The sequence below is a fragment of the Impatiens glandulifera genome, chromosome 2 (genome assembly GCF_907164915.1).
Source record: "Impatiens glandulifera chromosome 2, dImpGla2.1, whole genome shotgun sequence".
NCBI classification, from domain to species: Eukaryota; Viridiplantae; Streptophyta; class Magnoliopsida; order Ericales; family Balsaminaceae; genus Impatiens; species Impatiens glandulifera.
Genome location: NC_061863.1, coordinates 61628349 through 61645500, shown reverse-complemented (window position 1 = coordinate 61645500; position 17152 = coordinate 61628349). Strand labels below are relative to the sequence as shown.

The window sequence follows — 17152 nt, the reverse complement described above, 5'->3', positions numbered from 1 at the left end:
CTAGGCATAAAAACAATAAATGATTCTCTAATGACAAAACATGGAGCCAAATGGTTCTAATCAAAGTCCAATTTTGTTGCATCATTGTTAGAATTGAGGTTTCGTCAAACATATAAAGCAAGCTTCAAGTGACATAAAACATGGAAGCGGCAAGTGCTTGTCGAGCATGCTTTAAACAAGGTGAGTTTATTGATACGTGATGTAACTTTCACGATTTTTCTGTTTCTAATACCTGTTATCTTTATAACTAAAATGAAATGGTAAGACAACCATTGTCGCACGCAAATGACATAAAAATATTGAATTTTACATTGCGGTGATGAATTTGTTTAAATATTTTCAAGTTATCACGTAATCTTTTTCAGGACATCACATTTAAGTTAAATTGTTCGGAGACCGAAAATGGAACATCAAATATGTTAACATTAATGTTGATATCAGTCCATATGAGTTGTTTTACCTTTCCTTTTAAATTTTTTATAAGTTTTGATTGAGCATTTTGGTGTGATGATTTTGTTAAGAGTGTTTCTGATTAAGTTATAACAAATAACTTTTATAACAATGGGTTTTTAAAATATAACCCTTTTTCTAATAATTAAAAAAAAAATACAAGTAAAACCATAAATGTTTAGATGTAGTCTTTGGAAATATTGTACATTAATTTTGAAAATAGAAATGTATTATTTTGAAAATAATTAAATACCTAACTAATTATGGAATTAACGAACTTAATTTAATTCAAGTAAATTAAATTCTTTAGAGATTTTTTTTTAAAATTATGTAATAATCTCACATTTCACATACTTTCTAAATAATTAATTTACTTATAAGATTTTATATCTATTTAAATTAAAAAATTATCAGTAACTCAATTATCATATCTTTAATTTCAACTTATATTTTAAAAGAGAATTAAATTCCCATTTTGGTCTCTTAATTAAATAATAATTTTTATTACTTAAGTTTTATGAAGTTTTTAGTTTATTTTTGAAGTTTAAAAATAACAAGATTTATCTTTTAAGTTTAATTTTAAAAAAATTGTAATATTTCTATCATTTGTCGAACCTATATTAGATGTGGCATAGTATCGGCCCGAACCAATCACGTCATGTTTACTGTGATTTGTGTTATGCAAAATAGTCTAATTTTAATATTCATGTTCAAGATGACTCAGATTAATCGAGTCATACGTGGTGTTTACTCATTTTGTCTATTGTGTTAGCTAATGCTTAAATATAAAATACTAAAATATATATTAAATTGTAATTAGGCATTTCTATTTTCATCAGTGTAACTAATACACTAAGGTCTAATTATTAGGTTTTAAAATATTAGTGCATCTATTCTTAATCTATGTTTTTTAATAGCGGAAATAGTTGTCTTTCTCTAAGTAATAGGAAATAAGTTTTTGTCTCACTTTCTATAATAATTTTTTTTTTTCAAATATGACACGATGTTGACTCCTTCTATAATATATTGTCATTTTTTTTTATTTTTTTTAATTTCATTAATATTCTAATTAAGTATTCATTTATTTGAAAATAATATATTAAGAGGATATAAGAGTTTATATTAAAGAATTTGTAAAAATAATAAAATCAAATGAATGATGAGTCAGTGTGCTATTGCATTAGTATTTCTGGGTGAATAATTCATATGTTTATCTTTGAATAATCATAATGCGTGACTTAAAATATACGTGAATAGTCTTGCTTTATTTTTCTGTGATATTTTTTTATGGTAAAATCTAAAAAACGTGTTTCTTTATAAATAATCGAGATGTATATACTCACACGTTGTATTTCTCTGTGAATAATCAAGACACGTGTAACCTAAAAAATATATTTCTATATAAACACGTGTAACCTAATGTATTTAACCTAATAGTTATATTTCTGTCAATAATATATATACGTGTAATCTACATAACATGATAAGATCATCATAAAAGAGGACTTTAATTTTAGCAGTTGCATGCAATGACAACCATTAATTAATTACTTACATTGTTTATTGATCAGATTTGCTTTTAACATTAACTTTAGTTTTCTTTTTCTCATCTTCTTTGTTTAAGCATTTAAAATGACAATTGACTCAACATCACTAGTAATTGTCACCTTTATGAACCTATATAACAAGATGCTCATTCAACGCAATTATGAACTAGATCAGAAAATGAATGGCATCTGTTGTTCTGATTTACTAAAGTCTTTGCATGTTTGTATGCATGCATTTATTTTTATTTTGACTATTTAAGTTCCTACAAAATATTATTATGATATATATATTTTTTTTTTAATTTTTGTTTCTTATGTTTGAAATTTATTTTTCATGTTTTTTAATTTATTTTTCAAATCATCTTGCTCATTTAGTATATTAATCATTTTTTTTGAAAATTTTATTATATTATTATTTTATTTATTTAAAATAATAACAATATAGTATGAATTTTGTTTTTTATGTTTGAAGTTATTTTTCATGTTTTTTTATTATTTTTCCAAATCATCTTGTTCATTTAGTATATTAATCATTTTTAAAAAAAAAAATATTATATTACTATTTTATTTATTTATTAAAAATAATAATAATATAGTTCGAATTCAAACACTATCCTATCTAGCTAGTCATGTATATAAATATGAGGCACTACCTTTTATTAATGTTAAGCAAACATGGATACAATTGAGTGTCAAAGCCATGATGCCCTTCAACAACCTAAAACCGGCACCACTTTTCTTAGGACCTGTTTCAATGGCCTCAATGCTATGTCAGGTATTTATATATTTTCAATCTTTTTACTAATCTATCTAATAACTAGTATAATAAAGAAATCTTTGATTATAAATATATAGGTGTTGGAATATTGTCAATCCCATATGCACTGTCTCAAGGAGGCTGGATGAGCTTAATACTCTTATTCATGGTAGCAATCATCTGCTTCTACACGGCCTTACTCCTCCGTCGATGCATGGATGCAAACCCTCTTACCAATACATATCCCGATGTAGGAGAGTTGGCGTTTGGGAAAAAGGGGAGGACAATCGTGTCCATGTTTATGTACTTAGAGTTGTTCTTGGTAGCGGTTGAGTTCTTGATTCTACAAGGAGACAACTTGGATAAGCTCTTTCCGGGTGTCTCTTTTATCTTTGCTGGGAAGAAACTGTTTGTTTTGTTAACTGCCTTGATCATTTGGCCTACCTTGTGCCTCACAAATTTGGGCTTGTTGGCTTATGTTTCGGTTGGAGGTGTCTTCGCCTCTTTTATCATGGTGGGCTCGGTGTTTTGGTCAGGTGCAGCCGCAGATGGTGTAGGGTTCGAGGAAAAAGGAGAGCTTTGGATATGGAGCAGTTTGCCGACAGCCATAAGCTTATATACTTTCTGTTATTGTGGACATGCAGTTTTTCCTACTCTTAACAATTCAATGAAAGACAAGATCCACTTCCCCAAGGTGATGAGTTAATTACAATTAATTGACACCTTAATTTGAGAATTTAGTATTAATCACATAATTTATTTTAGGTTTTGTTTGTTTGCTTCTTAATAAGCACCGTCATCTATGTTTCCATGGCAATCGAAGGCTACCTCATGTTTGGTGGAAGTCTTGTGTCACAAGTGACACTAAATCTCCCATCTCAGCTCATGAGTTCTAAAATTGCAATTTATACAACTCTAGTCGGGCCAATAACAAAATACGCGTTAGTGATCTGTCCCATCGCGACCGCAATTGAAGATATGTTCCCTTTCTCTAGAAGAAAAGTCATCACCATCCTTATTAGAACCGCTATATTACTCATCACCGTAGTGGTGGCGATGGCGGTTCCTTATTTTGGGTATGTGATGACGTTCATGGGAGCTTTTCTTGGGGTGGGAGTTTCGATCGTGCTTCCGTGCTTGTGTTATTTGAAGATCCACAAAGATATGAAGAGATTTGGATTAGAGTATATGATCATAGTGATCATTTTGATGATGGGTATATTTGTTTCCATTGTGGGTACTTATACTTCTATTAGAAATATTGTAATGCATTTATTGTCATCATCATCCTAATTTAATCTAATCTATGAATAAAATAATTTTACCAATTGATGTCAATTGAGAGAGAAATGAAAAATTAGAAAAGGAGAAAGAAATGCATAGTTGACAAAACATAAACCTACTTGTTAGTGTTAAGTATTTGATTGTGACCAAACTTGGTGCTATGCATATGAGGGTACCACTTAGAGTACTATTGTACAATTGCACTAACTAGAAAATGGTTAGATGGAGTAATAAATAAAACAATATTTTGGCTTTGAAATAAATAAATTACCTAATTAGGATATTCTTTTTATTATAATCATAATTCACAATAATTGAATAATTTTTTTATTTAAATTACTAAGATAGTTAAAATGACAAGATATTTGTTTAATAAATAAATGTTTTTAATTTAATTTCTAATAAAAATACTCTAAATTAAAGTGAGATGTTCTAATTATAAAAATAATACTAACTTTCAAAAAAATATTTAAAAAAATAAAAATAGTCAGGACTATAAAAATAGTGAGAATGAAACAAGAGAATGTTAAAAAGACAATATTTTCATCCTTATTACTATCATTTGACTTGATGAGATTGACATAATAATGAAACAGTTAATATTTTGATTTCAGAGCTCCAAATTAGGAAGATCGACACTGAATTAAAATAACAAAAAGTAATGCAAAATATGCCTTGTTTTTGTTGTTATGCAAATAACCTTAAAAAAAATATCAATTTAATTTTCTTTCATCATCAAATCAATCAATTCAAAGGAAATTGAAGTCATTGATACATGTATTACAGAATGACGAAAATAGAGACATATCTATGTTTCAGCCCATCCCAAAAAAAAATGTTTATTTTTTTACGATAAAAATGTGACATTATTCTTTATTTGTTTTTAAAAAAATTAAATATTGTTTATCTAATTATTTACAAAATGGTAAAACTTATTTTTATTTACTCGTTTTATCCAAAATTTTATCGTTATTTATATAAGTTTACCATATTTTTTTTCAAGTTCATCTCGTCTCTAAATTTTGGATCCGTCTATGAAAGAGTAAATTAATGATTTTCATATAAATGGACAATATTAAAATTCAAATAACTACATGAAATAGATGGAATGACACATCAATAATTATAGGATTTCGGACCTGTGGATGTCTGATCTGAACACAAAAATGGATTCAACAATCTTTGAGAGAAGCTCTATTGAGTGCAGTCTATAGCACTTTCTCTCTTGTTGGATGCTTGGATCGTTGCGATCTTTGGACCTCAAATGTAGCCTGTAGGCCGTGAAAAAATAGCACTTTTCTTTTCTGTTGGACCGCTTTATTAATTTATCCTATTCCAATATTTTTTCCTAACAATATACATTGCTTTTAATATTAATTGAATATTTATAGGTATATACTAAATTATTTTAAATAATTTTAATTACTCTAAAATTCTAAAACTTAATAATAAAAATAAAGTTAAATAATAAATAAATAAAAATATTTTCTAATAAATATCATATACTTTTTAATATTTATGAGTTAATTATCATCTAAAATTTTAAAAACTATAAAATTTCATATTTAATTAACTTAATATATATATATATATATAAATTAATTAATTAATAATTCTAAAACAACCCATTTAACCTATTAAACCAAGTTAAGTCATTTAATTAACTATCTCTAATATATTTATAATAATAATGGGTAATTGATATTTGTAGATAAATTAAGTAAATAAACAATAAATCATATATATAATAATAATAATAATAATAATAATAATAATAATAATAATAATAATAATAATAATAATAATAATAATAATGTAATATGAATTGAATGGACCGTGAACTATAATATTTTGAGCGAGTCAAGACATGGTATGACACACATAAAAATAGGTCTCGACCCGACAAATTAGGCTGACACAATGACCAGTTCTAGTCGGCACAACACGCCACACAAATTTGTGCACAAATTAGCACGATATAAATAGTCATGTGAGTCTGGATATTTTGAGTGCATCCATTCAAGGATCGACACGACAAGAATGAGAATGAGTTTCGATTTGGCACGAATTAGCCCACTGTGCCCAGTACTAGTCAAAACCATGTTAACTTTCATCAACTTAAAATAAGCACCACTTTTCTTAGGGTTATTAGGGCAGTATATTTAATAAAAAACTATTAAATTTATTGTATGCTTAAAAAATATATATATTGTAACATAGTGGTTAGATAAAGTTTAAGAATTTTTATTTATTTATATGTTCAAATTAATTTCACTATTTTTATAAAAAAAATTTAAACTAGACATGGCAACAAAAATAATTTCACATTTTTCCAACAGGAGCAGTCCAATATATTATTAGTAATCCAAACTCTATGCTAGTCATGTATATAAATTATAAATATGAGGCACTACGTACCCTTTTATTGATCCTTCAAATAACATGGGATGTGCAAATACAATTGAGAATCAAAACCATGATGCCCTTCAGCAACCTAAAATATATAGGCACCACTTTCCTTGTGACTTGTTTCAATGGTCTCAATGCTATGTTAGGTATATATATTCTATCATCTTTATATTAATTTATCTAATTATTATTTAATAAAAAAATTAAATATAAATTAAATAGGCGTTGAAATATTGTCAATCTCATATGCATCGTCTCAAAGAGTCTAGCTGAAGTTAATATTCTTATCCATAGTTGAGTCCTCCGTAGAAAAATGTCGATATCTTTTTTTTGTTACTCTAGATCTAGTTTAAAAAATTAATAAAAATATTTTTGGTGTGATTTGAACTTATAACTCTATAAAAATTCTAAATTTGTATGTTAAACAAAGATATAACAATTTATGTTTAAAATTATAATAAATTTAACTAAATAGTTTTAGTTTGATAGTTTTAACTGGACTCATTTACTTATACACGGCTCTACTCCATCTTCGATGCATGTTGTCAATCCTTTTATCAATACATATCTTGAAGTAGGAGAGTTGCGTTCGGAAAAAGGGCAGGGCAATTGTGTTCATGTTTACGTAGTTTTATTTTTTTGTCTGGAAAAAAATTGTTTGCTTTTTTTAACTGCTTTGATCATTAGGCCCAACTTGTGCCTCACAAATTTGGGAATAGTATCATATTTTAACTGCTTTGATTATTTGGCCCAACATATTTTATATATTTTTATATTTATAAAATTAAATAATTTATTAATTTATAGAGAAAATAGATAGTTGGAAATAGTAATATAAAAGTGCATGAGAGTTTGGAAAATGAAATGAAATAGGTAAGTAGAAAATGAATGGATTTAGAATTAAGTAATTATGGGTATACTTTTTTTATAAAATAATGAATAAAATACATCAAATCAAAAATATTATTGCAATTTAATCATTTTTTTAAATCTCGGTAACCATTAATACCAATATATGACAGAAATGTAGAATATTTATATTGAAATATTCAAAAATAAAACATTAACTTGATAAATAAGATTAAAAAGTTAAAGACTGAAATCAATAATACTACAAGATTAATCCATCTAACATTTTCTATAATATTGATAATATTCTTAACCCATATAATAAATATAATATATATTTACATATCATATAATTATATATTTACATATCATATAATTATATATTTTGTTTTCTATCCCATCAAATATAAATCAATAATCAGAGACCAATCTATGTAAGGGCTCGATTAGACTGAATTCTAAATATATATATATATATATATATATATTATTTTTATGGTCAAATTTGATTATACCCACTAATTTCTTATAAAATTTCAATATATTTCAATGTTTGTTTACCTAATTATTAAAAAAATGATAAAATTTATATTTATTCAGAATTTTTCTCAATATTTTTTTAAGTCTATCCTAATTTTTTTTAAGCCTACCCCAACTCTATTTCTTAGGTCTGGCCCGGTCTACCATGTTCATCTTAAATACCTTCTTATGTGGAAATACCTTCTTATGTGGGGTTAAATTTGTTTTAGACATTCTCAACTCATTTAGGGATAGTTCATATTAATATTATAAATAAATGTATGGAGTTAGTTAAGAAGTTTATCGCAATTAAACCCATAATCTCTTGATTATATGAATTTTAATTTTCAATTTTGTATGATAATACTTAGTTTTATTCTCGTTAAACTACTATCATTCTAATTTTAAATATTTATATAATTTGGACTATTTCCATACAATTTTAATTATTTTTTAAAAATAGTCAATTAATATTAAAAATGATAAAAAAAACGTATAAATACAACGAAAAAGCATGACATGAAAAATTTTTTGTGACTCAATAGGTTATGGAATGGGTAAGTTCTCGAGAAAACGATTTACTCATCGATTGACTCTATCGGTTTTTCGAAACGAATATCAAAAAGCGTTATAATAATAACATTATAAATAATACGTATCAGAAGACTGCGATCATTCAAAATTTGGCGATTTCTCTCCGACCAAAATATAATTGGAATGATAACCCAAATATGTGGGCATGTCATATTGATCGCATCAATCAAACCTTTCAACAACTACCTAAAACTCGAAAATCACTCAATGAATCCTAGTAATGCTTCAAATAATTTTAATTTTTATCATTATAAAAAAATTATATATCCTTAAATTGAAATGGAATTTGTCACTTTATTACTAATAAAATAATAAAAAAAATGTTATAATCATGATTCAAATTTAAAAAGATAAAAATAGTTATGTTCCAAAAAAAATAACTTTCAATTTTAATTTTGATAGTTTTTCAATTAGTAAAAGATATCACCAATGTCTTGATTTTAAGTATTTAAGCATTCTTTTATACTTTATAAAAAACAACATAATTAAATTTGTACAAATAATCCAAACAGTTGAAAACGTAAAATTATAAAAATAAATCAACTTTAGTTTTGAATATTGGTGAAGGTTTGTCCACTCACCAATCACCATTCATCCGGTCCGGAACCCAGTCAAGTATCTCAATTCTCAAACCATCCATGAACCCGGTTATATACCCTGATTAACCTAAAGAACCGGTACCCACAAATTATCATCCCTAGCCAAACAAAGTATAGTTATTATTGATAAAAAGCTTATAGCTATAACCAAACTGTATAATATATAGTAGTCATCAACTATCTTAATTATTGGCATGAGAAAATACACATATACAGATGATGAAATCAAAAGCTTTTACAAATATCATTAAGCATATATACATACTGTTTATAATTAATTGAATCAAGCTCTACCACTACCCATATCTGAAACCAACCACCATATGAGTATATATATTCTGTGATGATTCAAAGTGTTTATTTAGTTCAAGTCTATCATTGCTTTGGGGCCAGAATCAAAGTCATTCACACATTGACTGTTCAAATCTAACGTCCCTAAGAACTTCCTCCATGGCTCCCCTGCAACATTTGAAGCAGCCGATGATCTTTTCACACTCCCAGTCCCAGATGATGATTTTTGTTCTTCCATTCCATTAATCCTTTTCTTCCCATTCCCATCAATTATGCACTTTTCCCTTTCATCCATTCCACCCATCAATGAAAGATCAGCCCCCAACTTTAATCTTTTTCCCTTCTTCCTACCTGAACTTGTCATACTTGCGCTTTCATTGTCCATTGTTGATTCAGATAACAAGGAGCTAGGGTATCCACTCTCTATTATCGACACTAATGGAGACCCTTGTCCAGAAAACGTCTCTTGGGCTTTCTTTAAAACAGTTTGCAGATATTTCCCCTGAGCTTCAATACGCAGCTGCAAATGCCTTTGCACCTGATCAAAGTAATCAACAACAACAACAACAAGAACAACAACTTCACTATTTAAGTAATCAAGAGGATAAAGTTTTAACATTTCTAACCTCCATTTGTTCGTGAAGTTTCCTCTGGACATCCATTTGCATTTGCAGGGCTTGTTCTATCTGCCAGGTTCTGTTTCGGGCAAAACCCACAAAAGATTAGCAGACATGCAAACGGAAAGATGAAATTCCAGACTAAAATGCATACTCTTTGATTGGATTCTGTGGTAGAGGAGAAAATTTCCCATCAAAATGAACTTCTGCTTCCAGATTCTCTTGGGAGCCTGCAAAAACCCCAAATAAAAAACCTTAAACTTAAACTGATCCATCTTGCTCAACTTGAAATTTTGATTTAATTATTACTTTCATGGAAGACTTCTGACTGCTGGCTTCTCCCCAGCCTGTATTTCTGCAGAAAACAGCAGCCTGTGTAAATATAATATATAGACTATCTCTTCATGTCAGCCTGAATTATTTAAAGATAGAAAACTGCAATTGCCTGTAAATGACTCTTTAGGTGATACAAACTGAGTCCAGGAATGGCCATCACCTTCATCAAGGACTTGGGTGTTGCCTCTGCCCATCATCATCATCATCATCATTATATATTAAACCAAAATGAATTGAAACAGTTTAAGATTATATTTTTTGTACATTGAATTCACACTTACTTTCTGCTCCTCCAAGTTGAAAGACTGCTTCGAGGAATCGCTGGTGAAGTTCTGGAGTCCATTTCAGCCTTGGTTTTGCATCACTTGATAGGACTAAATTCATATCTTGATTTTGCCTACTTTGATGATATCCCATTTTCAATATTTCTTCTTGTATGGGCCTTTACAATCTCTGTCTGAAGTACGATCGGCGAGTCTTTGGTTCCCTTTATAGTAGAGAGACTTGATTCAACTGTCATATGTATTCATTCACATTTCACATCTGGAAACATGAAGTGGGGTAACCATTGGAGAATATATACCATGACTTCTCTTTTTTGCACTAATATCTTTTTCTTCTTCTTGTTTCTTTGAATTTACGCCATTCAATAATTTTATTCTTCTTGGCGGGACAGAATGTGAAAGAGGGCTCTCCCATGCAGAAGAAAACAGTCTTGAGAAAAAAACTCAAAATACATTAAATTTCACACTTGAAGAGCTTTCAAAGGTAAAAAAAATAATAAAAAATAACAGTTGGACTTCAAATCAAACTTCTTAGAAATGATCCAAAGGCAAAACCCATTTTTATTTGTGTACTTTTACTCTCTTTTTTCCTTTTATTTTATTTTTATGTGGCCAGTGGTGGTTTGGGCGATTTCTTTGTTCTTCACCGTATGTATGAGAGAATCAAAGAATCTAGCTCTAGGTTTTAGGACAAACTTGTCTGAATCATATCATGCCAAACTAATGTTACTGCACTCTTTTAAAAAAGAAATAATAATAATTGAGACAAGGTTGGATGAAGCTAACAAAACATCCACTATATATAATAACCCCCACTTCAATAATCAAGATACTTTGCATTGGAATCGAACCCTATTTGTTCAACCTATAAAAATCGTTCTACAGAAGAAGAAAAAAATGTTTGTCAATTCATACTTCATAGGGCAGAGAACCTAAGTAACAAATAAATCATACTTAATCACTTTGACAATGTCATTAATAAGCATGTCAAACGAAATGGGCCTCAAAAACACCACTCAATTAATGACTTGTTTAATATTTCTGATTTACTGCAGCAAGGTTAAGTTAAGTGAACAAACACCAAGATTCAAATGCCAAATTAAATGAAGATAACAAATTGCAAAAAGTTGCTTCAGAGATTATTATTATTAAAAGTAGGAAAAACAGAACAAAGCAAAGGATAAATGAAATAGCAAAAAATAAATAAAAAGTTATTCGTTTCGAGTCATTGACAAGGAATTAAGGATGTGACCTTTTAATTTAATTTCGAAGAACTCGTCCCTCCTATGAATTTAATGTGGTATTATATATCTAGCATACAAAACCAAGTTAGCAACAAGTCTTATCTTGCATCAAAGGAATATAATTATTGCAAGTGATTTAAATGATAAATATGGCCCATATGTTTGAAAAAACAGGAAAGAAAAATGGAGTTTTCCAAGACACCTTTCTCTTTAAGTACTTTAGGAGCCCCTTATCTTACTTTAATATATTCCATAAGGAGTAAAGGGAATTCCAGGAGATGCCAAGTGACTCTCTGCTACTCTTAGGACATTAGCAGAAGGAAGGAAGGAAGGAAGGATGGAAGTTCCTTTGGATCAAAAGTCATTCAAATAAAAGTTAGCCTCATCACTTATTATTCTCCTCCTCCTCCTCAGTAGGGTCCAATACAGAGATCTCACACATCTAAAAGTAGAGATTTAAGATCGATGGAGAAAAAGGTACTTACCCTAAGAATCACACACACACACACACAAAAGGAAAATAATAGTGATATTGACATCCAACAAAATTATTGAGATTTATATTTAATTGGTCTAATAATGTTAATGGATGCATCATAATGGCAATGCTGAAAATGGAGCCAGCCAGCAACTCACATTTTTTCACATGCTCTTACGAAATTACTGTCAGGCAAAGCAAAGCTTCTTCCCATCACCCATGCATGCATGAATCAATGCATGAAATCTGGAGCTACTGTCAACTAGCTTCACTATTGCTATGGCATTTTACATCAGTCAAAACAGAGATATTCTGTCTAGTAACTTAGTAAGGAAAACAAGTGCCCCTACAAACTGCAACATATTCTCAAACATTTCAGAAATTGACTAAATGTATGTATGGTAACTTGGTAAGTAATTCAGAAAATTGCAATTAATGCTGCCTAACGTTATGTCGACTTCCTGAATCTAATGCCTTGGGTCATGTCACAATGAAAAGTGTGAAAACTGTCTCCCACTTGTTTTTCATCCACACACACAGCCCAAACCCCAAACCCCAAAAAGTAAGAGTTTTATAAGCACACTCTACTCCAACGAAGAATAGGATTTCAATTACCAAATTCCACCAATCGTCAGCAGAGAAACAGCAAAAAGGGAAAACTTTGTGTTAATTGATTCATAATCAAAAGAACCCGAACCCAATTTACACCAACACACAAATGGGTTATGGGTTCACTAGTGGCCATAAGTTTCTTTTTGTAGCAAAATACATAACATAAGCTGAATCCGACTCTGAAATTCAAGCTAAACAATAGTGGTGCGAAAACAAGAGCTTAATTAATTCATTGAAAACGAAACGGCATACTTGCAAGTAGCAAAAGTGAGGTGATCAGTGAGACAAATCGGTATAAATTCTCAATCAGGTCTACTGCTGATTTTACAGATGAAATTCAAATAACCCAGATGGAACGTTTTCAAGGAATCTAGCTAGCTCAAAGAATAAAGATAGTACTACTGTATATGGATCCAAGAAGATGATCAATAATAGTATTTTCCATGTTTTATAGCATGAACGAGCCTTTATTTATCTTATAGGTCTATAATTTCGTAATCATCAATAGTCTATAAGATATTTTAAGTAATCGATACATTGAATCCTAATTCCCTTCTTAATCTAATTAATTGAGTTCTTACCCTGAAAAAGCAAGATCAACTTATTGTACTTTTATAGATTACAATCTTAATTTTTGGAACATGATTGATTCGGTCCAATACCTAGAATGATTGGTTCGTTCACACATCAAACAATTTAGTGGGTTTCCTTTTCTTGTCCTTGAATTCCACCTATATTTAGGTTTCCTTTATCATATGATATTAGCTATAATTTTAAGGTAGATACTATATATATTCTTTAATTTGTTAATTGTAGAAATTACTTTTCTTTTGAAAAAGTTCATTGGAAACAAATGATGAACTACAATAATGAGCTTAGAGAATTAAATGATGTCAAAAGCAATGTCTTGCAGTTGCATAGCAGGGCCAAAAACCTGCATTTCTATTTCATTTTTTCTTATAAGATCTCAAATCCACCACTTTGTGGCTATAAATAGACAGATCAAATCAAACCAAACCCGACCATCTTTAGTACCAAGTTTAGAAGGTTTATTTAGTTCTTCATTTTCATACCTTCTAATGGAGAATATATTCCTTGTTTGTTCCTGCATATAAAGATGATGAATTTCAAACTAATTTTTTTTTTTTATCTTTTTCCCTGAAATATGTTGAAGACAAATTGAAAATCATACTTTAGCAAGAAATTAAGATGGTGATGTCAAGGGAGTTGGCCTTTCGGGATTGCTTTCGTTTGTCTATTTCTAATTTAAGATTAAAAAAGGGATATCTAATTTAGTGTTTTTAACAAAGTATATATAGTTAAAATAAAAAGATGTGACATAAATTATTCTTGCAATTTAATTTAAAATAATTAGAATAGCTAATGATATTAACTTTTAAACTAGTTATATAAGTATTTCAAACACAATAAATATTATGAACCGTATAAAAACACCTATAATTTTTTGTTCATTTAATGTCTTTAATATTAGCGGTTGGAGTGGAGATTTTGTTTAATCCAGTAGTGTTGTTTGAGTGCAGCTAAATTTTACGTAAAAATGTTAATATATAATTAATGAATATTTTCAATATATATATTGAATATATATTATCTCTTCTAACTAATAGTTCAATTTGATATTTGATAACAAAAATATTTTCAAATAAATTTTGTTCAAACCTTAATATCTGAGTCATTAAATCGCAATTTTTTCAGTATATAGTAAATAATCATATTTTAAACTTTAGTTACTATTATTTATTTTCTATCTATAGACATATTACATATAGATTATTAAATAGCATTTTTTTAAATCACATTTTTAACTTTAATTATTATTCTTTTGTGCTTTTATCTTGCCCGTTAGTAAGGGATATATCTTTTATTTAAGGGTATGTTGCTTATTAATTAATAATTACATTTTAATTTGCTAGAATCATATATAGCAATATTATTTGTTTTTTATTGGCTAGAATCATATATAGCAATATTATTATTTATTTATTTATTTTAGAATCATATATTATTTATTTTTATGTTAGAAGTTATATCCTATAATTATGACTTTCATTTTCAACTTAAGTCGTTCTAAGTTAAAATCGAATTCGTGACCTTCAATTTCAATTATGCTAGATAGCAATGTATCCATAATAATAATATTTTGAAATCTTTTTTTGTTATATGAAAAAACACAATTAATATAATATAAATAACTAATAATTTTTTTAAAGTTTGTTTCATTAAATAAAATAAAAATAATAATTATATACAGAAAAATGAAAACAAAATAAAAAAATGATCATACTTAAAGAACACAAGGACAATTCCCATGATCCAAAATAACTTTCGCACAATCTTTTTCCGCACTATAATATTTTCCACTCTAGATGTAAGATTCTCCCCACTTTCGTGAATTTGTTTTTTGTTTTTTGTTTTTTTTGTATGATGCTTGAATTCGAATACCATCAATGCAAGTGAAACAAATATTCAATGTTTTTATACTTATTCAATAAACTTACTAATCATCTTTCTAAGAAAAAGTAAAATAAATAAATAAAAAGTTGAAAAAATATTCATTTATCACTTTTAATTTTTTAGTTCTTTTCACCACTCAGATTTAAGTTAGTATTGTATTTTGTTCGATGCAGTATCTTATTTAGTCGATCAAAATTTTATCTCGAATTTTTGTAATTTGAATAATTTTCTCAATCTTCGGTAGATTATTTGCTGCTCATATCTTTCAATTGTGTTGGTGATGTTTTCTTAAGTTCGCGTCCGTCCACTTTTTAGCAGTAAAGAGATGAAGTTACCGGATCTCTAGTTGTTTTTCATTTTCCAATAAAGAGTCATCGAATAAATCTTTCAGACGGAGACCCTTTTACAGATATCCTCCCATTATTTCTAAGGATTTCTCACTTTTTTTACCAAATACGTAGATGGTCAGTTATCACATGACATGACATTTTCCGGCGTTACTTATCAACCCTCGATCAAGGACAAAATTTAATACCGTTCAGAATATTTTGTTGAGATTCTTTCGACACCGTTTGATTGGTTTGTTCGATTTTTGGAGTCACCCTCAATAAATTTATTCGATCTTCGTTATTATAATTTTAATTATTTCAAATATGTCATATTATTTAACACATAATTTTTTGTTTAGTTGTTTTAATTTTATTGACGTTATTCTGTAATTTAATTTTTGATATGTAACTCTTTGATTTATTAATTAATTAATAAATAAATAACTTACCAATCAACTTGGAATACCTGATGGCTGATGCACCGAGTCAATGTTTTTATTAAGCTAGATGTTCATATGTCACATTTTTTAGTAAAATTGGAATGGATCTATATAATTCATATGAAGTTTTTTTTTTCTTGCAACTGCTCAAAAGTCCTTGATCATATATAAGCATTTTGTTCCAATATTCCACATTTGTAACTTTTTTTTTGTAATATTTTTGAACCAACTCACTTAAACTCATAATTAATGATTTTTTAAATATATATATAATGTTTATTTATAAGGAGGGAATTTGGGAAAGAGAATTTTAAAAATTCTAATTAATGATTTTTTAAATATATATAACTTTTTTTCTTATCTTTGCACATACAATTTGAAGAACATATAGACAATAAATTAAAAAATCATCAATCAATTATCTCATATAAAAAGAGATTTTCAATAACTAAAAAATCATTTATTTTGAAAAGGAAAGAAATTCCTCAAATTAATAAGCTATAGTAAATATTGAAGTTTCTTGCAATAATCTATTAAGTATGTGGAGCTTGTTTGATAAAAAAAAAAATTATTTGAATTTTTAATTTGTTGAATTAATTAATATCTTTTCATATTTAAAATTTATAAAAATAAGAATAAGAATAAGAATACGTTAGTTGATAAATAGAGTAATTAATTTGGTGATTAGAAGGAAATATAATAAGATATGTGAATTTTTTTAATTAAAAAGTAATTGCCAAACAAGCTCGTCCAGTATTTAGATTCGACAAACTAAAAAATGATGAGAGCATACATCTTGGAATTAATTTGTTACAAACTATATGAAAAAGTACAAAATTAATCAAATATAAAAATATTGCTTTATTCCATGCACACACTCTAACATCTGGTCCCTGTGTGTTTGAGGAGTAGATGAAAGATTCCACAAAATATTTGATATGGAAATGAGAATCATTAAAGATGAATAGAAAGATTATTCAATACAACTTATTTTATTTAAAGCCACTCAATTAGAAATGATATGGTTGTATTCCAGTG

At 28.0% G+C, this 17152-nt stretch overlaps 2 protein-coding genes across 3 annotated transcripts; one reads left to right on the top strand and one right to left on the bottom strand.

Moving 5' to 3' along the window:
- Positions 1-2672: 2672 nt before the first annotated feature.
- Positions 2673-4086, top strand: LOC124925141 (amino acid transporter AVT1I-like). The gene is made up of 3 exons (XM_047465111.1): positions 2673-2772; positions 2853-3448; positions 3520-4086. Exons 1-3 carry the CDS (start codon positions 2673-2675, stop codon positions 4045-4047), a joined length of 1224 nt encoding a protein of 407 aa, XP_047321067.1. The 3' UTR covers positions 4048-4086.
- A 5086-nt stretch (positions 4087-9172) lies between these two features.
- On the bottom strand, positions 9173-10996 carry LOC124926387 (myb family transcription factor PHL8-like). Of its 2 annotated transcripts, none has more exons than XM_047466599.1 (6): positions 10534-10996; positions 10362-10438; positions 10226-10288; positions 10071-10146; positions 9926-9995; positions 9173-9837 (listed from the first exon to the last, which is right to left on the bottom strand). In XM_047466599.1, exons 1-6 carry the CDS (start codon positions 10593-10595, stop codon positions 9370-9372), a joined length of 816 nt encoding a protein of 271 aa, XP_047322555.1. In that variant the 5' UTR covers positions 10596-10996; the 3' UTR covers positions 9173-9369. The 2 variants fall into 2 exon arrangements, with proteins under 2 accessions (XP_047322555.1, XP_047322554.1); XM_047466598.1 differs by having other exon boundaries at positions 10226-10271.
- Between the last annotated feature and the right edge of the window lie 6156 nt (positions 10997-17152).

Bases quoted from the DNA above. Each gene is read 5' to 3' on its own strand.
- LOC124925141 (XM_047465111.1), top strand. From the start codon at position 2,673: ATGGATACAATTGAGTGTCAAAGCCATGATGCCCTTCAACAACCTAAA. The intron at 2,773-2,852 runs GTATTTATATAT...ATAAATATATAG, and splicing joins TGGCCTCAATGCTATGTCAG to GTGTTGGAATATTGTCAATC. The intron at 3,449-3,519 runs GTGATGAGTTAA...AATTTATTTTAG, and splicing joins ACAAGATCCACTTCCCCAAG to GTTTTGTTTGTTTGCTTCTT.
- LOC124926387 (XM_047466598.1), bottom strand. From the start codon at position 10,669: ATGGGATATCATCAAAGTAGGCAAAATCAAGATATGAATTTAGTCCTA. The intron at 10,272-10,361 runs GCAATTGCAGTT...TGTTTTCTGCAG, and splicing joins ACCTAAAGAGTCATTTACAG to AAATACAGGCTGGGGAGAAG. The intron at 9,996-10,070 runs GTATGCATTTTA...TGCCCGAAACAG, and splicing joins CCACAGAATCCAATCAAAGA to AACCTGGCAGATAGAACAAG.